General features: G+C 47.2%; 1 protein-coding gene across 1 annotated transcript in view; it reads right to left on the bottom strand.

Moving 5' to 3' along the window:
• The window catches only part of LOC137375565 (receptor expression-enhancing protein 2-like), a 176,160-nt gene that overhangs the window by 108,373 nt on the left and 45,425 nt on the right, over positions 1-22,362 (bottom strand). The window contains exon 2 of the mRNA XM_068042915.1: positions 9,017-9,089. Coding sequence (XP_067899016.1) covers positions 9,017-9,089 — 73 coding nt within the window. The remainder of the gene's footprint in view (positions 1-9,016; positions 9,090-22,362) is intronic.

Genomic DNA, 22,362 nt, shown 5'->3' on the forward strand with positions numbered 1-22,362 from the left:
ATGCACACGCACATACATTTAAAAAAAACATTAACTGGGGAAAAAGGATTTTTGGGTTACAGTTGTTTCTTAGGAATAGAAGGAATAATAAAAATAATTGAGTTTATCATGTTCTGGTAGGATATTTTCGGTACTGTGAGGTGTCCCAGAGATGAATAGTCAGATGCCACTCAAAGTCTCTCCAGGTGAGGCTGAGGAACAGTCTGTGATGGGTAGGCTTTCAAGGCAATTTATCTGCAGCAGGCATCACACAGGTCTTTCAGCAGAGGTGCGACAACTTGTCTGCTTGGGTTTTTAAAAACAACAGTTTAGCAGTAGAAGCTTTCTTGAGATTTCAGGATCTCCCAAAACACAGGAGGCAGCAGGATCCACTCTGGATGCAGGAATTCTTCAGAGACTGGAGGCAATCGGAATTTGCAACCTTTCAAATGCAGGATTCCTTTTCTAGAGATGCAAGTCTGCTTTACAGAGAGGTAACACTTTCCTGGGTTTTTCTTCCTTGATCCAGGCAGGTCAAAGCAAAGATTTCAAATCCCTGCCCTTTGTCGAATTCACAGGCTTTTTAAAGGGTCCAAGGTGCAAAAAGAACCTTCCTGAACATGGTCACATGTCCAGAAACAGTGGGCTGAATTTTACCAGCCCCTCGACGTTGGGGGTTGTGGCGGGGGGGGGACCGTAAAATTCTGCCAGGACAGGCCTTCCTCGACCCCCGACATCGAGAAGGCCCTGCCACATTTTTCTGGTGGCAGTGGCAGCCTAATTACCATATGTAAAATGCTACTTAACTTTCCTGATTATGCATCCCACCACCTGCCACTCCACACTTGCGCATTTTTCGTTGAACGGGCGGCTGTCATGTGCCGTCCAGTTCACGAATATGAAACCCAGATGGGACAACAGTGCAGCTAAGTCTGGGATGATCAGAGTCTCAGTTCTGCATTCTTAAAGCGAGGCAAGAGGGGGTCTCAGCTCTGCACTCTACAAGGGAGATGGGAGGGGGGTCTGGGATTACTGGAGGGAAAACTCTGCAGGCATGAAGGGAGGTACTGTGTCCCCTCCCTCCCTAAACAGTGTACGCTCTGCATTTGTTTGTGTGTGTGAAGGAGCACCCTGTGTGTGGGGAGGGTGCCAGAAAGGGTAGGAGCGTTAAGGTTATATGGATGGTGGGGGCAATCAATGTAGATAGTAGGATCTTTATGTGGTCATGCTGTGCCACTGAGTGTGAGCCAAGATGGGCAATGCCATGCTATGCCACATAGTTGATCCATGAAAGCACCTGATGTACCCGTCAACACGAATGTCTAATATAATAGACCAATGTCTATCCTGTTAGGAATCTTTGAATAAATGAAGGTTACAACTTTATTTATCACATGGAAATGGGTCTGGCTCATCCTAGATTGTGTGATCTGCTTCTCCTGAGGATCAATATGTGCCAGAGGCAAAATCAACAGGCAGGTGCAGTCCATGTAGAGACCCCCGGTAGTGAGCAGCAGCCCCCAAGGGACGCTCACCATTACAGGTCACCATGCATCTACAGGCCCCACATGAAATGCCATCGGATGTCAGAGCACCAGTGTCAGAGCTGATTGCGCATGTAGAGAGGGTGGTCTCTGTGCTCTGCTCAACGATGACCAACGCCTGGACAGATAGGGTGATGCCCTGTACTGCAGGCCGAAAAGGCCAGCTCCTTTCTTTGCTGCTCACTGTTCTCTGCACAACTCCGCACCCAATAGGGGGCAGGCCTGGCATGATGAGGATTCCTCCTCGGACTATGAGAACGCTGATGACTTACAACAGGAAAGGCGCATGGGAGGGCAGATGGCACCCAGGCTCCGCATGCAGGGCTAGCAGTGAGCTAGGGATGTACGGCAGTGGCTTATCAAAGGCTCTCTGCTCCAGAGGAAGCAACATGAACTTTGCAAGCTTCACATCACCCTCGCTCACCTGCTGTGCACCAGTCCACATCTGCAGCATCTCTCTGTAAACCATTAGAGGAAGCAGCTGACTGAGCCAATGTCCATGTCACTGCATCCGTGGAGACGCTCATGAGTAATGGTGGTATGGCAATGATGTTACTGCATATATTAGCCTTCCTGAAGAGTCAAGGGTGCAAAGGGATGTGGCACTGGCACTATATGCTGGCACACATCATTCACACAGAGAAAAGGACACACATGTTGGTGAAGAACATTTAGTGAAAGACATATTTCCATTGCTGTGACACCCGTGCATTCCCATTTGTGTCAGTGTGTTCTCTTTAAACGCTTGTGAGTGCGCCTTCTCAGTGCAACCTCTGAGCTAGCAGCCTGACTGGAGGAAGGCTGCTAATCTAATTGCCCTTTGGCTGTGGATGACTTTGGCGGTTGTCCTGTGCGTGCACGAGGCCTGGAAGGCCCCAGCTAGCTGGGGTAATGATCATTCATCCTCTTTCGACATTGGACCCTTTGACGCCAGATGGCCCCACAGCTACTGTCATGACCGACCGCTCCAGTTGAAGCCCCAATCAAAATATACGATTCTGATTGTGGTGGGAACAACTGTTAATTCAATCCCGTCATTCCACAGATTGGCTAACATATCATTTAAAACTTCCCAAATTAAAGAAAGACCCAGCCAAATTAAACCATCTATGAGCCCCTGAATGAGGCTAATCAAACCAGGTGTCTTTAAATCAACAAATTGACTCTTTAATTAGACAAACTAAATTAAAATAGAACAAATTAGAGTCCTTGCAAATTTACAATCCAATGTTGCTTGAAGTCCTCACAGGATGTTGCTCGAAGTCCTCACAGGATGTTGCTTTCCTTCTCCAGCGAATTTCAACAATTAACAACTTGCAAACACTTTCAACAGAATCAATCTGACTTTAGAGTTTTTGAGGGATAAAAGATTGTCACAGTCTAACTTTCCTTTCTTCAATTTAAATTACCAGAGATCTCTGTTTTGGCTTGACTTTTCCTTAGAATTTTGAGAGGTAATAATTAATCAGACTAAAAATGCTATTCCTTCAGTTTAAATGGTTGAGAGCTCTTTTTCAGGTGTGCTCATCACAGCTGTCTGTGTCAGAACAAACTGTCTTACTAACTGCCAGCTCAAAACTGAATTGTAACAAATGTATTGCATCAGGCTCACTCCCAGTGGCTATATCTATGATAATGAGAATGCACCCTTTGAATCGCAGTCTCCAAATGGCTGTTTCTAAGGCAATGAAAATGCATCTTCCTATAACTCCTAAGGCTTTCTGGTTCTTAAAGCAATACTGATCCTTTGCAAGCCTTAAAGGCAAACTGCACATTCCGAAAAAAAAAAACAACAGGACCATGACAGCTATTCACCTCCCCTGCCACCTCCACCATGGCTGCTTTGATCAGGCAGGAGGACCTCTTCTTACCATCGCTGGGGAAAAGGACCTCCTGTCTTGCCTGCACAGCCTGGAGCAGAGTGAGCAGGGAGGCTTTGCCGAACTGTGCAGCCACATAGAACCATAGAAAATAGGAGCAGGAGTAGGCCATTTGGCCTTTCGAGCCAGCTCCACCATTCATTATGATCATGGCTGATCATCCAACCCAGTAGCCTGTTCCCGCTTTCGGCTCATACCCTTTGATTCCTTTTGACCCAAGAGCTATATCTAACTCCTGCTTGAAAACATACAATGTTTTGGCCTCAACTGCTTTCTGTGGTAGCGAATTCCACAGGCTCACCACTCTCTGGGTGAAGAAATTTCTCCTCATCTCAGTCCTGAAAGGTTTACCCCGTATCCTTAGACTATGACCCCTGGTTCTGGACTCCCCCACCATCGGGAACATTCTTCCTGCATCTACCCTGTCAAGTCCTGTTAGAATTTTATAGGTTTCTATGAGATCCCCCCTCACTCTTCTGTACTCCAGCGAATATAATCCTAACCGACTCAATCTCTCCTCATACGTCGGTCCCACCATCCCAGGAATCAGTCTGGTAAACCTTCGCTGCACTCCCTCTATAGCAAGAGCATCCTTCCTCAGATAAGGAGACCAAAACTGCACACAATATCCCTGGTGTGGCCTCACCAAGGCCTTGTATAACTGCAGCAAGACATCCCTGCTCCTATACTCAAATCCTGTCGCTACGAAGGCCAAAATACATTTGCCTTTTTTACCGCCTATTGCACCTGCATGCTTACCTTCAGCGACTGGTGTACGAGAACACCCAGGTCTCGCTGCATATTTCCCTCTCTCAGTTTATAGCCGTTCAGATAATATTCTGCCTTCCTGTTTTTGCTATCAACGTGGATAACCTCACATTTATCCACATTTTACTGCATCTGCCATGCATTTGCCCACTCACTCAACTTGTCCAAATCACCCTGAAGCCTCTCTGCATCCTCCACACAACTCACCCTCCCACCCAGTTTTGTGTCATCTGCAAATTTGGAGATATTACATTTAGTTCCCTCATCTAAATCATTAATGTACATTGTGAATAGCTGGGGTCCTAACACCATCCGTGCAGTATCCCACCGGTCACCGCCTGCCATTCGGAAAAAGACCCATTTATCCCTACTCTTTGTTTCTTGTCTGCCAACCAATTTTCTATCCATCGCAATACATTACCCCCAATCCCATGCGCTTTAATTTTACACGCTAATCTCTTACGTGGGACTATGTTGAAAGCCTGCTGACAGTCCAAATAAACCACATCCACTGGCTCCCGCTCATCAACTCTACTAGTTACATCCTCAAGGAATTCTAGCAGATTTGTCAAGCATGATTTCTCTTTCGCAAAATCCATGCTGACTCTGCCCGATTCTACCACTGTTCTCTAAGTGCTCTGCTATAAAACTTTTGATAATGGACTCTAGAATTTTCCCCACTACCGACCTCAGGCTAACTGGTCTATAATTCCCTGCTTTCTCTCTACCTCCCTTTTTAAATAGTGGGGTTACACTAGCTACCTTCCAATCTGTAGGAACTGTTCCAGAGTCTATAGATTCCCCGAAGATGACCAAGAATGCATCCACTATTTCTAGGGCCATTTCCTTAAGTACTCTGGGATGCATACCATCAGGCCCTGGGGACTTATCGGCCTTCAATCCCATCAATTTCCCCAACACCATTTCTCTGCTAATACTGATTTCCTTCAGTTCCTCTCTCTCACTAAGCCCTGTGTTCCCCAACATTTCTGGTATGATATTTGTGTCCTCCTTTGTGAAGACAGAACCAAAGTATGCATTTAGTTGGTCAGCCATTTCTTTATTCCCCATAATAAATTCCCCTTTTCTGCCTGTAAGGGACCTACATTTGTCTTCAACAATCTTTTTCTTTTCACATACCTATAGAAACTTTTACAGTCAGTCTTTATGTTCCTCGCAAAATCGCTCTCATACTCTATTTTCCCCTTCTTAATCAATCTCTTGTTCCTCCTTTGCTGAATTCTAAACTGCTCCCAATCCTCAGGTCTGGTGTTTTTTCTGACAAATTTATATGCCTCTTCCTTGGATCTAATGCTATCTCTAATTTCCCTTGTAAGCCATGGTTTGGCTACCTTTCCCGTTTTACTTTTGCGCCAGACAGGGATAAACAATTGTTGCAGTTCATCCATGCGCTCTTTAAATGTTTGCCATTGCCTATCCACCGTCATCCCTTTAAGTAACGTTTCCCAATCCGTCATAGCCAACTCGCGCCTCATACCTTTGTAGTTTCCTTTACTAAGATTCAGGACCCTAGTCTCAGAATCAACTACGTCACTCTCCATCTTGATGAAGAATTCTACCATATTATGGTCGCTCATCCCCAAGGGGTCTCGCACCACTAGACTGTCAATTATTCCTCTCTCATTACACAATACCCAGTCTAGGATGGCCTGTTCTCTAGTTGGTTCTTCAACATATTGGTCCAGAAAACCATCCCGTATACACTCCAAGAATTCCTCCTCTCCGGTATTGTGACTAATTTGGTTTGTCCAATCTATATGCAGATTAGTGTCACCCATAATTACAGATGTTCCTTTAACGCATGTGTCTCTAATTTCCTGTTTAATGCCATTCTAAACACCATCCTAGAGCACCCCTCTGCCATCCTTGGTTTTTGGTCTGGTCCTTTAAATGCAAAGAGGACTCCACAGTGTAACTGCTCTAACTTCTGGCTGCAAGGTATTTCTTGCACATGTTTGAAAACCAATGCAGGACTAGTGAGGAAATCTGTGCTGTTGTCATGGTTTTTCATCTGTTACACATCGACACATGTTCATGTACACTTTGCTTCTGCAGAAGCTGATGATAATTATTGATGTAATGTTTCTAGTTGGCAATGCAGCTAGAATATGAATATATTTTCCTGGTTCTTTACAAAGATTGTTTAATTGAGTTACAGGTCTTTTCACATAACAGTTAGCAAAGAAATGAATACAGATTCCAAATGCATATTAGCCTACTGCTTTTCACACTCAGATGATTAGAAGCCCATAGTATGCAGATATTCTTCAATTATGGTTTTATTTGTGTTATTTGCCTTTTATAGTACATTTAAGTCTCACGACCCAGTATGTGCAAAATTACGATTATTTTTATTCGCGGGGGCTCGGCAGCAGCCACTCAGTGCGGGCAGGCCATTGACTTCAAAGCGTGCCGCTGCAATGTGCGGTGCGCTAATAAAATTCAGCCCAGTGTCTCCCGCGTCACTCAAAAGTTGCTCTGAAGAAAAGGTCAAACCCCTGTGGTTTCCTTGAAATTACTGAATTTCCTGTCCTTGTACAAGTTCAACTTCCTTTCAAAGCACCCATAAAGTTGAACTCTTATTATGACTTCTTTCAAAATATTGCAGGAATTCCAACTATTTGCAGGTTAGTGTCCACTGAGCAAAAAAAATCCTTTTTCTCAGTTTTTTTAAACACACAGAATTCTAAGTTTTCTTTTTAAAAGCAAAACACTTGCAACAGGATCGTAATGAGAAAAGACCGGGGTTTCAGTTCTGTCTCAATTCTATCCATAACACCCCATACAGCCTCACTCTCAGTTCAATATGCAGTTCAAGTTCGTTAATTAATATTATTGCTTTGTAATCTCAATCAGGTATTTTCTATTCTCTATATTAAAACACCCGAGCCCCCAGTTGAATTATTGCTTGGAATAACAGTACACTTTTGACTTGGGGTTTCAGCTAGAAATATAAAAAATAGATTGAGGTAAATGGAATTGTCAGAGTAAAGGGACGAGTTGGGATGAGATGCTACAAGTTAGCTTAGAAGAAAGCAGAGTTGAGCACAGACAGAGGGTGGGAAGAGATAGAGCAAAGTACAGATACACAAGTGGGAAGACTAGAAATCAGGTTGAGATAGTTAGGGTAGTATGGAGAGAAGAGTTGACTAGAGATGGGGAATAAAGGGCACAGGAGAAAGATGAACTAAGTTGAGACCCATTGTCATGGTGTACTTCAACATGCGAAAGAGGAAAGTCCTAAAACGTCTCACCTTATCCTCCTGGACTAACCAGTTTTCCAATGATATCTGTCATTTTTAGAATGGAGAGGTTTGGCCAGTATATTGCAACATGACTACTGGCATTAGTTACCTGAGACTGAGAAGCCCAGAGGATTTTAAAAGGGCTCCCGAAAGGGAGAAAATTCCTCTTTAAAAGGGATGCTGAGATCTTCATGATAAAAAGATTTGTGGTTGTTAAAACTTTACCTAAAAAAGGGGCTCAAAGACCAGACTCCCTCCAAGGGAAAATTACATAATCATATATCATAGCAAGCTTGGACCATCTGAGCAATGTTTGCAGTATGTGCATCCATACATCAAATTTCTTGCGTGAAGTATTTGAGTCGAAAATGATTGAGGTCAACAGAGAAAAGCTTCAGTTGAAATGGACTAGCTCCTCACAAAAGCAGTTACTGCTGTGATGATGGATTCCTTCGTAAAGAAGTCTGAAGGGTCTCAGTTGTGAGGAAAGATTAGGTAAACTCTGACTCTTATAAATCTTATAAAGGTATAAACATTAACAGTACAGAAAAGATAAATCTGGAAAATCACTCTATACTGTAAGTATAGAACAAGGTGTCACAGGTTTAAAGCAGTAAAAGGCAAATTTAAGACTAATATTAAAGAAGTTCTTCAAACAGAGTGATAACACATGGAGTAGACGTGCAGGCAGAGTAATGAAAATAAAATTCCAGGAATAATTTAAGAACTAATTGAATGCTTAAACAAGGGAATTCGAGTGTCATTCTGGGTTGATGAGCTAGGATGGCCAAAATCCTTCCTCCATAATTAACTATGACCTAGTTAGGGAACTGACTGAAGATTGAATGGATAATTAAACTCTTTGAATAGCATGGTTCCAGTCTTGTTTGAACTGTGGGAATTCCTTCTGTAGAATACCAGTGGTTACAGTAGAATATTATAGATTGCGTATCAGATTTGTATTCTGAAAGCTTATTTAGTTGCCCTTGGGAGTTAGAGAGAAATCTCAAGGTTTTGGCTTGAAAGTTTTTAACTTGTGGTTTGTTAACTCCTTTAAGAGTGGTTGTGAATCCAAGACAGTGAAAATCCAACATATATTGGAAGGATGTGATTTTGGAGTTTACCGAGCTTTTCTCACTTCTTATTCTTCTATGTCCAACTACATCAGGTGGCACAGTAGCGCAGTGGTTAGCACCGCAGCCTCACAGCTCCAGGGACCCGAGTTCGATTCTGGGTACTGCCTGTGCGGAGTTTGCAAGTTCTCCCTGTGCCTGCGTGGGTTTTCGCCGGGTGCTCCGGTTTCCTCCCACAGCCAAAGACTTGCAGGTGATAGGTAAATTGGCTGTTGTAAATTGCCCCTAGTGTAGGTAGGTGGTAGGGAATGTGGGATTACTGTAGTGTTAGTATAAATGGGTGGTTGCTGGTCGGCACAGACTCGGTGGGCCGAATTGCCTGTTTCATCGCTGTATCTATTAATAAATAAAAATAAATATTCTGATTGTGGAGACCTGACTGCTCCTCTGGCTTTCTTATGTCAGACTAGATCTAAAACAGTAGTCCTAAAACCAAAATTACTCACATATTCCTTAACATTCTTCGTTTTCACTGCCTTGTAAGAGGAGTATGCTGGGTACAGGGTGCCAAATATTAGCCTGTGGGAACACAAACAGAATGGTTAGTGGATAAAAGGAGGAAGATTCAGAAAATAGTATAGTTAGTGAAAAGAAGGATGAGTAGGACTCAAACCAGTAGGTCAGTATTTAAGCAACTAGTACATTAATGAAGTGACAAAGTCAAGAAGTTGTCTTGCTAATGAGGAGAAACTACCAGGCTCCTGTGAATTTCAGTGTATATCCTTGACCAATGATTAAAGAGCAACTTTAAAGAGCAATTCCATGGGCTATTTTTGATCATCAATACAGTAATTTACATGAGCTATCCTTACCTTAATTAATCAGAACTTCAGTTATACAGTAACCAACCCTTCTTAATTCATAAGAACTACATGAAGTTAAACTGGGTGGGATCCTAACCCTGCTGAATAAATGTTTTAGATATTCTTAGTACCAAATCAGTACCTTTACTATGTTGGGCTTTCATGAAAAATTCTTTGGAAAAATCTCTTTTTCCCAATTGAGGAAGGGGCAAGAATCAGGAGCCATGGGCTATTCACCTAGTCATGTCCTATGCAGTTACTAGGCTCTCTTCTGACAATGTTCAGAACAGCAACAGCTATAAAATAGGATATGGTCAATCACTGGTACTGTATACTAGAGAAGAAACAAACATTTTTTTTACTCGTTTGGGGGATGTGGGTGTTGTTGGTTGTGCCAGCATTTATTGCCCATCCCTAATTCCCTTGAGAAGGTGGTGGTGGTGAACTGCCTTCTGGAACCATTGCATTCCTTGGGGTGTAAGTACACCAACAGGAAGGGAGTTCCAGGATTTTGACCCAGCGACAGTGAAGGAATGGCAGTATTGTTCGAAGTCAGGATGGTGTGTGGTTTGGAGGGGAACTTGCAGGTGGTGGTGTTCCCATGCATCTGCTGCCCTTGAGCTTCTAGGTGGTAGAGGCCGGGGGCTTGGAAGGTGCTGTCAAAGGAGCCTTGGTGAGTTGCTGCAGTGCATCTTGTAGATGGTACACACTGCTGCCACTGTCTGTCAGTGGTGGAGGAGAGTGATTGCTGAAGGTGGTGAATGGGGTGCCAATCAAGCGGGCTGCTTTGTCCTGGATGGTGTCGAGCTTCTTGAGTGTTGTTGGAGCTGCACCCATCCAGGCAAGTGGAGAGTATTCCATCACACTCCTGACTTGTGCCTTGCAGATGCTGACAGGCATTGGGGAGACAAAAGGTGAGTTACTCGTTGCAGAATTCCCAGCCTATGACCTGCTCTGGTAGCCACAGCATTTATATGGCTGGTCCATTTCAGTTTCTAGTCAATGGTGACACCCAGGATGTTGTGGGGGATTCAGAGATGATAATGCCACTGAACGTCAAGGGGAGATGGTCAGATTCTCTCTTGTTTGAGTTGGTCATTGTCTGGCGCAAATGTTACTTGCCACTAATCAGCACAAGCCTGGATGTTGTCCAGATCTTGCTGCATATGGACATGGACTGCTTCAGGATCTGAGGAGTTGGGAATGGGGCTCTACATTGTGCTATCATCAGCAAACATCCCCACTTCTCATCTTATGATGGAGGGAGGGTCATTGATGAAGCAGCTGAAGATGGTTGGGCCTAGGACACTACCCTGAAGAACTCCTGCAGTAATGTCCTGGGCTGAGATGATTGACCTCCAACAACCACAACCATCTTCCTTTGTGCTAGGTAAGACTCCAACCAGTGAAGAGTTTCCCTCCTGATTCCCATTGACTCCAGTTTTTCTCCTTGATGCCACACTCAGTTAAATGCTGCCTTGATGTCAAGGGCAGTCACTCTCACCTCACCTCTGGAGTTCAGTTCTTTTGCCCATGTTTGGACCAAAGCTGTATTGAGGTCAGGAGCTGAGTGGCCTTGGCAGAACCCAAACTGAATGTCCGTGAGCAGGTTATTGCTGAGCAAGTGCCGCTTGAGAGCACTGTTGACAACTCTTCCATCACTTTGCTGATGATCGGGAGTAGACTGGTGGGGCAGTAATTGGCTGTGTTGGATTTGTCTTGCTTTTTGTGTACAGGACATACTTGGGCAGTTTTCCACATTGCCGGGTAGAAGACAGTGTTGTAGCTGTACTGGAACAGCTTGGCTAGGGGCGCGGACAGTTCTGGAGTACAAGTCTTCAGTACTATTGCTGAATGTTGTCAGGTCCCATCGCCTTTGCAGTATCCAGTGCCTTCAGCCATGTCTTGATATCACATGGAGTGAATCGAATTGGATGAAGACTGTCATCTGTGATGCTGGGGACCTCAGGAGGAGGCTGAGATGGATCATCTGGATGCAAATGCTTCAACCTTGTCTTTTGCATTGATGTGCTGGGCTCCCCCATCTTTGAGGATGGGGATGTTAGTGGAGCCTCCTCCTCCTGTCAGTTGTTTAATTGTCTACCATCATTCATGACTAGATGTGACAGGACTGCAGAGCTTAGATCTGATCTGTTGGTTGTGGGATCACTTAGCCCTGGCTATTGCATGCTGGTTCCTCTGTTTGGCATGCAAGTAGTCCTATGTTGTAGCTTCACCAGGTTGACACTTCACCACATGTAAGCCAATATGCTGCAATATTGTGATTCTCTGAATTCATAACCTCAAATTCCTCTCATTATCACCATCACCAGTCAGAGATCTGTAAGTACCTGTGATTTATCTCACTGTTGTCTCCACATACAACCCAAGTTTGGGCAAAACCTGTTGCTGGGTGTTTTCACAGTTCAGTGGGCATTTAATGAACACCTGAATTCATTACACTTTTTATCGAAGTGCTACAGACAACATTGTCTTCACATTGAATTTTCTCAGTCACAGATTCTGTGCACGTTATCACTTGTCCAACTTTCTGTGCAATACCAAAGCGTACAATATAGGTTTACTACTATATTTGTCATGGGCAGGAAGTTTATGATGGCAAAGGCCGGTAAGACTGACCAAATTAAAAAGGCACAATATCCCAAAATACTAAAACATTGTCTTGTATCTGTAATGAGCTCCCCAATGGTAAATTAACTATCATATTCAGTAGCCGCAGATTTCAAACATAATTCAGCAGTGCCCTATTCCTGGCAAGATTTGCATATTTTGGTCAACATCAACAATTTGCATTTGAACATAGTAAAAACATCCCAAGGTGCTTCTCAGGAAGTTTACCAGACAAAAACTGATACCAAGCCAAAGAAGGAAACATGAGGACAGGTGACCAAACGCTTGGTAAAAGAGGTAGTTTTTAAGCAGCACCTCAAAAAGGAGAAGGGAGAAAGGTTTAGGGAGAAAATTCCAAAGCTGAGGGCCAAGACAGCTGTAGGCACAGCTGCCAACACCAAGATGTAGCTTGGTGGTGACGATTCACCGCTACAACCCCCATGTTCCAGTGGTGGATGTACTCACCTTTCTCGCCAGGTACGTCGAGGTGGCTGGCAGCAGCACTGATGTCAAGGACCCCTTTGGGATTTGGACCAGCAAGCGGCAGGTCAAGGTGACCTTGAAGGTCGATCCCAGTGGAGCCATCATCCACCCTCCCTCCAGCTTCGCTATTGGGGGAAGTTGAGGCTTCTTGGTCTACGCTGGGCAGCCCAGAGTTTGCCGCACCTGTGGCAAATCTGGTCACGTGGCGGCCAACTGCAGCACGGTTGTTTGCAAGAACTGCAAGGAGGAAGGCCATCAGACCGAGGACTGTAAGCAGACTAAGTGTTGCAACTTGTGCGGTGCGGCAGGCCTTCTCTACAAAACCTGCCCCAAACGCTGCCTCAGTTATGCTCAGACGGTAAGGTCCAAGGAAAGGCCGGGAGAAGGTTCGACGAAGGCGTCCTGTGTTCGAAAGGAGACAAGCAACCTTCTCCGCAGTGAGGAACTTCAACCTGAGAAGGAGAAGGAAGGGGAGGCAGCTGAAACCAGCGACCCAACACCTACCCTGCGCTCGGAAACCCCTCCTCCACAGACAGAATCAATGGAGGAGGAGGCAGCAGATGGACAAACAGGTCAGTGGCAAGTGGTCCAGAGGAAAACCACAAAGAAAAAACATCCCAAAGCGGAACAGGTCACCACCCAAACCAGTGGCAAGAGGAGGCTATCTTCTGAATCAGACTGCAACAACTCCTCTTCACTGGACGGGGGAATGCTGGAACGACAGCCCCTTCAAATAGGCGGCAGAACTCCAAGGAGATGGAAGATAAAGCATCCCAGCCCCCGGGCACTGGAAGCTGTGATGGGCCCGGCGTGCCCCAACCCCAAAGCGCCACACGTAACGACGTGGCCAACGCATCTCAGCTCCGGGACACCGAGAGCAAAGACGCGTCTGGCGCACCTCAGCTCTGGGAAGCCGGGAGCAGTGATGTTTTCGAGGAGGAACAGATGGAAGCAGCAGAGGATAACCCAATCTTTGCTGCCTACAAGACCCCCCCGATGTCACCCCAGCAGAACAAACACTGCATGAAAAACCAGGAGGGTTTTCTGAGCCCAACCAACGTGAAACTGCTTGCGCACACGATGGGTATGCAGGAACATCCTGAAGGACTGGGACCAGCAAGGACAAATGGTATGGGAAGCAACAACTAACTTTAAAAAATGCGTGTAAGAATTGCTTTCATTAATGTGCGTAGCATTAAATCTACTACGCGATGTGTTTCAACCTTGGATTACCTTGCCAAGGTCAAAGCTGACCTACTGTTTCTGCAGGAGTGTGGAATACCACACCTCAGCGCCTTCAGGCAGTGGTTGCGATGGTGGTCCCACGGGCCATCGATCTGGTCAGGAGGTGGGCAACCATCTCTTCCCCACCACAGCCACCTCGAGGGCATTGTTGTGGATAGTGTGAGACTCCGAGCGTGCAGAAAGGATCTGACGGGGAAGGCTCTTCTCACCACCAGCCAAGCTACATCTTGGTGCTTTTTGAAAGTCCTGGTGATGAGGCATCCTGCCAAGTGACTTTGGCAGTCCGCTCGGGGAACCATCTGACAGGATCTACCATCTCCTTTTCCAGTAGTGCCTTGAGGACCTTCCGTGCAGACCACTGCCTGATGGATTGGTGGTCAAAGGTGTTTTTCCGCAGAAACTTTTCCACGAAGGATAGGTGGTAGGGCATGGTCCAACTGGATGGAGTGTTCCGCGGCAATGTGGCCAGACTCATCCTTCACAACACTGGGGACAGATAGAACCTCAGCACGTAGTGACACTTGGAGTTTGCGTACTGGGGATCTACACACAGCTTGATGCAGCCGCACAGGAAGGTGGTCATCAAAATGGGGGCCTTTTTCCCGCCCTTATCCAGAGGTTTGAACATCGTGTCCCTCTGGACCCGGTCCATTCTGGCTCACCAGATGAAGCGGAAAATGGCTCAGGTGACCGCCATGGTGCAGGAGTGGGTTATGGGCCAGACCTGCGCCACGTACAGCAACAACGTGAGTGCCTCACACCTGATGACCAGGTTTTTACCTATAATGGAGAGAGATCGCTGCTCCCACATGCTCAGCTTATGGTGTACCCTGGCGACTTGCTCCTTCCAGGTTTTGGTGCACGCCCCGGCCCTTCCAAACTATATCCCCAACACCTTCAGGTAATCTGACCTGACGGTGAAGGGGAAAAAGGATCGGTCAGCCCAGTTCCCAAAGAACATGGCCTCGCTCTTGCCGTGGTTAACTTTGGCTCCCGAGGCCAGTTCGAACTGGTCGCAGATGCTCATCAGTCTGCGAACGGACGGCGAATCTGAGCAGAAGATGGCGACGTCGTCCATGTGCAGGGAGGTTTTAACCTGAGTGCCTCCACTGCCTGGGATTGTCACCCCCCTTATGCTCGCATCCTTCCTAATCGACTTAGCAAAGGGTTCAATAAGGCAAACAAACAAGACAGGGGAGAGAGGACAGCCCTGTCTGACTCCAGATTGGATCGGAAAACTTTCTGATTCCCACCTATTGATGGAGACTGTGCTACTGATGTTTGTGTCGAGCAGTTTGATCCAACTGCAGATTTCCTCCCCAAACCCCATTTTGGAGAGCACGTCCATCATGTAGGTGTGTGATATCCTGTCAAAAGCCTTCTCCTGGTCAAGGCTGATGAGGCAGGTGTCCACCCTCCTGTCCCATACAGAGGCGATCGTATCCCTGAGTCGCGTGAGACTATCAGAGATCTTCCTGCCGGGTGCAGTGCAGGTCTGGTCAGGGTGAATCACCAACTCCAGAGCAGACTTGACTCGAGTGGCTATGACTTTGGATAGAATCTTGCAGTCAACATTAAGCAATGAGATGGGCCGCCAATTTCTGATTTCTGCCCTCTCCCCCTTCCGCTTGTAGATGAAGGTGATGATGCCTTTCCTCATGGATTCTGCCATGCTGCCGGCCAGGAGCATACTCTCGTATACTTCCAGCAGGGCTGGGCTGGCCCAGACCACCCGACATCGACGTAGGCACCGGAAACGACAATGGCAAACCCAGCCCTGTCAACCCTTCAAAATCCTTCTTACTAACATATGGGGGCTGATGCCAAAGTTGGGAGAGCTGTCCCACAGACTAGTCAAGCAACAGCCTGACATAGTCATACTCACGGAATCATACCTTACAGACAATGTCCCAGACACTGCCATCACCATCCCCGGGTATGTCCTGTCCCGCCAGCAGGACAGACCCACCAGAGGTGGTGGCACAGTGGTATACAGTAGGGAGGGAGTTGCCCTGGGAGTCCTCAAAATCGACTCCGGACCCCATGAAGTCTCATGGCATCAGGTCAAACATGGGCAAGGTAACCTCCTACTGATTACCACCTACCGCCCTCCCTCAGCTGATGAGTTAGTACTCTTCCATGTTGAACACCACTTGGAGGAAGCACTGACGGTGGCAAGGGCACAGAATGTACTCTGGGTGGGGGACTTCAAAGTCCATCACCAAGAGTGGCACGGTAGCACCATTACTGAACGAGCTGGCCGAGTCCTAAAGGACATAGCTGCTAGACTGGTCTGCAGCAGGTGGTGGGGGAACCAACACAAGGGAAAAACATACTTGACCTCTTCCTCACCAATCTGCCTGCCACAGATGCTTCTGTCCATGACAGTACTGGTCGGAGTGACCACCGCACAGTCCTTGTGGAGACGAAGTCCCGCATTCACATTGAGGATACCGTCCATCGTGTTGTGTGGCACTATCACCGTGCTAAATGGGATAGATTTCGAACAGATCTAGCAATGCAAAACTGGGCATCCATGAGGTGCTGCGGGCCATCAGCAGCTGCAGAATTGTACTCAACCATAATCTGTAACCTCATGGCCCAGCATATCCCCCACTCTACCATTACCATCAAGCCAGGAGACCAACCCTGGTTCAATGAAGAGTGCAGGAGGGCATGCCAGGAGCAGCACCAGGCATACCTCAAAATGAGGTGTCAAAATGGTGAAGCTACAACCCAAGACTAGTTGCATGCCAAACTGCGTAAGCAGCATGCGATAGACAGAGCTAAGCGATCCCATAACCAACGGATCAGATCTAAGCTCTGCAGTCCTGCCACATCCAGCTGTGAATGGTGGTGGACAATTAAACAACTAACTGGAGGAGGTGGCTCCACAAATATCCCCATCTTCAATGATGGGGGAGCCCAGCACATCAGTGCGAAAGATAAGGCTGAAGCATTTGCAACAATCTTCAGCCAGAAGTGCCGAGTTGATGATTCATCTCGGCCTCCTCCTGAAGTCCCCAGCATCACAAATGCCAGACTTCAGCCAATTCGATTCACTCCGCGTGACATCAAGAAACGACTGAAGGCACTGGATACTGCAAAGGCTATGGGCCCTGACAATATTCCAGCAATAGTACTGAAGACCTGTGCTCCAGAACTTGCCACGCCCCTAGCCAAGCTGTTCCAGTATAGCTACAACACTGGCATCTACCCTGTAATGTGGAAAATTGCCCAGGTATGTCCTGTACACAAAAAGCAGGACAAGTCCAACCCGGCCAATTACTGCCCCATCAGTCTACTCTCAATCATCAGTAAAGTGATGGAAAGTGTCATCAACAGTGCCATCAAGCAGCACTTGCTTAGCAATAACCTGCTCAGTGACGCTCAGTTTGGGTTCCGCCAGAGTCACTCAGCTCCTGACCTCATTACAGCCTTGGTTCAAACATGGACAAAAGAGCTGAACTCAAGAGGTGAGGTGAGAGTGACTGCCCTTGACATCAAGGCAGCATTTGACCGAGTATGGCATCAAGGAGCCCTAGCAAAACTGAGGTCAATGGGAATCAGGGGGAAAACCCTCCGCTGGCTGGAGCCAGACCTAGCACAAAGGAAGATGGTTGTGGTTGTTGGAGGTCAATCATCTGAGCTCCAGGACATCACTGCAGGTGTTCCACAGGGTAGTGTCCTAGGCCCAACCATCTTCAGCTGCTTCATCAATGACCTTCCTTCAATCATAAGGTCAGAAGTGGGGATGTTCGCTGATGATTGCACAATGTTCAGCAACATTCGTGACTCCTCAGATACTGATGCAGTCCATGTAGAAATGCAGCAAGACCTGGACAATATCCAGGCTTGGGCTGATAATGGCAAGTAACATTCGCGCCACACAAGTGCCAGGCAATGACCATCTCCAACAAGAGAGAATCTAACCATCTCCACTTGACATTCAACGGCATTACCATCGCTGAATCCCCCACTATCAACATCCTAGGGGTTACCATTGACCACAAACTGAACTGGAGTAGCCATATAAATACTGTGGCTACAAGAACAGGTCAGAGGCTAGGAATCCTGAGGCGAGTAACTCACCTCCTGACTCCCCAAAGCCTGTACACCATCTACAAGGCACAAGTCAGGAGTGTGATGGAATACTCTCCACTTGCCTGGATGGGTGCAGCTCCAACAACACTCAAGAAGCTCGACACCATCCAATACAAAGCAGCCCGCTTGATTGGCACCCCATCTACAAACATTCACTCCCTCCACCACTGACGCACAGTGGCAGCAGTGTGTACCATCTACAAGATGCACTGCAGCAATGCACCAAGGCTCCTTAGACAACACCTTCCAAACCCGTGACGTCTACCAACTAGAAGGACAAGGGCAGCAAATACATGGGAACACCACCACCTGCAAGTTCCCCTCCAAGTCACACACCATCCTCTTGGAACTATATCGCCGTTCCTTCACTGTCGCTGGGTCAAAATCCTGGAACTCCCTTCCTAACAGCACTGTGGGTGTACCTACCCCACATGGTCTGTAGCGGTTCAAGAATGCAGCTCACCACCAGCTTCTCAAGGGCAATTAGGGATGGGCAATAAATGCTGGCCTGGCCAGCGACGCCCACATCCCATGAATGAATAAAAAAAGTTTTACTCGTCTCGAAGGACTTGACGGCCTTTGTCAGCTCGTCCAGAGTTAACGGCTTGTCCAGTCTCTCCCTCATGCTGTCATCTAAGACCTCTGTGATAGATGATAGGAAGGACTGGGAGGCTCTGCTGTCTGTGGGCTTCGCATCATACAGCCCAGCTTAAAAGGATTTGCTGATCCTCAGTATGTCGGACTGTGAAGACGTTACCGAGCCATCCTCTTCCTTCAGGCTTCTGATCACAGAGCTCTCTGTGTGTACCTTTTGGAAGATGTAACGCAAGCACGTCTCATCCTGCTCAATGGAGCGCTCTGGACCGGAAGATGGTCTTGGAGGCCGCCGTGGCAAAGAGGGAGGCCTGCTGACTCTTCACCTCTTGGAAATCCTCCTTGACCTCGATCCCCATCGACTACAGCCGGAGCAGATTTTGCATACTTCTCTGGAGTTGGGACGTTTCCCTATGTCTCTCTCTCATCCTCTGAACACATTTGAAGGTAAAGAACCTCTTGATGTTCGCCTTGATCGCCTCCCACCAGTGAACTGGAGACTCAAAGAGGGGTTTCACAGTTCTCCAACCTTTGGAATCCCTTTTGAGTTCCTCAATGTTCGCTGGGGTTAGCAGTGTAGCAATGGGCTTCCATGCCCCCCTGCCAACCCGCTGGTCAGCCTGTAAGTGACAGTCGGCCAGTAAGAGGCAATGGTCGGAGAAGAACACCGGCTTGACGTTGGTGGATCTGACTGTGACAGCATGGGACACAAACAGGAAGTCAATCCTGGAACAGGCAGACCCGTCCAATCTTGACCAGGTGTATCTACGCTGCGCTCCGTCTGCAGGTTTGCTGAAGACATGCAGTCATGCAGTTTGGCATCTTTTACTGTTTCTATTAGGAATCTGGATGCAGTGTCCAGTTTGCTGTCGTCACTGCCGGATCGTCCAGCTGTATTGATGATGCAGTTGAAATCACTGCCTAGAATGACCGGCCTGGACGTCGCCAGTAGCAGTGGGAGCTGCTGGAAGATGGTCAGCCGCTCGCTGCATTGAACCAGGGCGTACACATTGATCAACCGGAGCGGAACATTTTTGTACATTACATCTACTACAAGGAGGCGACCGACCACCACCTCCTTAACTTCGGAGATGGTGAAGTTACCTCCCCGCAGCAGAATACCCAGGCCAGAGGAATGGGAATCATTACCCCCCTGACCAGATCGATGGCCCGTGGGCCCACCATTGCAACCATTGCCTGTAGGTGCTGAGGTGTGGTATTCCACACTCCTGCAGAAACAGTAGGTCGGCTTTGACCTTGGCAAGGTTGTCCAAGGTTGAAACACATTGCGTAGTGGATTTAATGCTACGCACGTTAATTGAAGCAATCTTGATACCCATTTTTTTAAATTAGTTTTTGCTTCCCATACCATTTGTCCTTGCGAGTCCCAGTCCTTCGTTATGTTCCTGCATACCCATAGTGTACACAAGCTGTTTCACGTTCTTGGGCTCAGAAACCCCTCCTGGTTTCCCATGCAGGGTTTGTTCCGCTGGGGTGACATTGCGGGGTGGCGGGGGAGAAAGGGTCTTGTAGGCAGCAAGAATTGGGCTGTCCTCTGCTATTCCCCTCTGTTCCTCCTCAAAAACATCACTGCTCCAGGCTTCCCAGAGCTGGAGTGAGCCAGACGTGTGGTTGCTCTCGGTGTCCCGGAGCTGGGATACGCTGGGCTTGTCGCTAGGCTCAGGACTTTGGGTTTGAGGCGCGCTGGGCCCATCACAGTTTCCAGTGCCCGGGGACTGGAGGGCTTTATCTTACAGCTCCTTTGAGTTCTGCCGCTTCTTTTGCAGGTGTCGTCTTTCTGGTTTCAGCATACAAAAATGCAAAACAAAAAAGCACAGATCCTGGCAAATGAGAATGATATGAAGAACAGTAAAGAGTGACACAAAGTATGAAAAAGAAAAATAGAAGGGACATCACGACTAACTCAAAAAAAACAATTATATTAGGAAAACAAGAGTGGTCACAAACAATGTTGGTTCCTTGAAAAAAATATTGTTTGAGAAACTTCCAAGCCTGTTTGTGAAGACGACATTGAGACAAGGATGCTTTAGTTTATTACTTGCCACAGAGCTTACTTCACCACTCCAAACAACACCCACAGCCAGTGTTAGCTGGCTCTTCTTTATATATACATCTGAGTGCAATTAACTAATCAACACCCAACACCTTTTCACCCTATTACCTTCAACTACGAAGTATCTAACATCCATTAACAGAACTTATAAGACACGAACATATTGTCATTGAAAATAAGGAAATGGTGGACATGTTAAATAATTACTATGCATTAGTACTTACAGTTGAGGAAGGGATCAGCATGCCAGACATCCCAAGGGAACTAATATTGAATCAAGGACAGGAGCTCAACAAAAATTCTTCTTCTTCTTTGGCCTCCTTGTCTCGAGAGACAATGGGTAAGCGCCTGCAGGTGGTCAGTGGTTTGTGGAGCAGCGCCTGGAGTGGCTATAAAGGCCAATACTAGAGTGACAGACTCTTCCACAGGTGCTGCAGATAAAATTGGTTGTCGGGGCTGTTACACAGTTGGCTCTCTCCTTGCGCTTCTGTCTTTTTTTCTGCCAACTGCTAAGTCTCTTCGACTCGCCACACTTTAGCCCCGCCTTTATGGCTGCCCGCCAGCTCTGGCGATCGCTGGCAACTGACTCCCACGACTTGTGATCAATGTCACAGGACTTCATGTCGCGTTTGCAGACGTCTTTAAAGCGGAGACATGGACGGCCGGTGGGTCTGATACCAGTGACGAGCTCGCTGTACAATGTGTCCTTGGGGATCCTGCCATCTTCCATGCGGCTCACATGGCCAAGCCATCTCAAGCGCTGACTCAGTAGGGTGTATCAGCTGGGGATGTTGGCCGCCTCAACGACTTCTGTGTTGGAGATATGGTCCTGCCACCTGATGCCAAGGATTCTCCGGAGGCAGCCAAGATGGAATGATTGAGACGTCGCTCTTGGCTGACTTATGTTGTCCAGGCCTCGCTGCCGTAAAGCAAGGTACTGAGGACACAGGCATGATACACGCGGACTTTTGTGTTTCATGTCAGTGCGCCATTTTCCCACACTCTCTTGCCAGTCTGGACATAGCAGTGGAAGCCTTTCCCATGCGCTTGTTGATTTCTGCATCGAGAGACAGGTTACTGGTGATAGTTGAGCCTAGGTAGGTGAACTCTTGAACCACTTCCAGAGTGTGGTCGCCGATATTGATGGATGGAGCATTTCTGACGTCCTGTCCCATGATGTTCGTTTTCTTGAGGTTGATGGCTAGGCCAAATTCGTTGCAGGCAGCCGCAAACCTGTCAATGAGATTCTGCAGACACTCTTCAGTGTGAGATGTTAATACAGCATCGTCAGCAAAGAGGAGTTCCCTGATGAGGACTTTCCATACTTTGGTCTTCGCTCTTAGATGGGCAAGGTTGAACAACCTGCCACCTGATCTTGCGTGGAGTAAAATTCCTTCTTCTGAAGACTTGAACGCGTGTGAGAGCAGCAGGGAGAAGAAAATCCCAAAAAGTGTGGGTGCGAGAACACAGCCCTGTTTCACACCACTCAGGATAGGAAAGGGGTCTGATGAGGCGCCGCTATGCTGAATTGTGCCTTTCATATTGTCATGGAATGAGGTGATGATACTTAGTAGCTTTGGTGGACATCCGATCTTTTCTAATAGTCTGAAGAGACGACATCTGCTGACGAGGTCAAAGACTTTGATGGGATCAATGAAAGCAACGTAGAGGGGCATCTGTTGTTTGCGTCATTTCTCCTGCAGCTGACGAAGGGAGAACAGCATGTCAGTGGTGGATCTCTCTGCTCGAAAGCCACACTGTGCCTCAGGGTAGACGCGCTCAGCCAGCTTCTGGAGCCTGTTTAAAGCGACTTGAGCGAAGACTTTCCTCACTATGCTGAGCAGGGAGATTCCACGGT

This window comes from Heterodontus francisci, chromosome 12, assembly GCF_036365525.1.
Source record: "Heterodontus francisci isolate sHetFra1 chromosome 12, sHetFra1.hap1, whole genome shotgun sequence".
In the NCBI taxonomy this organism is placed as follows: Eukaryota; Metazoa; Chordata; class Chondrichthyes; order Heterodontiformes; family Heterodontidae; genus Heterodontus; species Heterodontus francisci.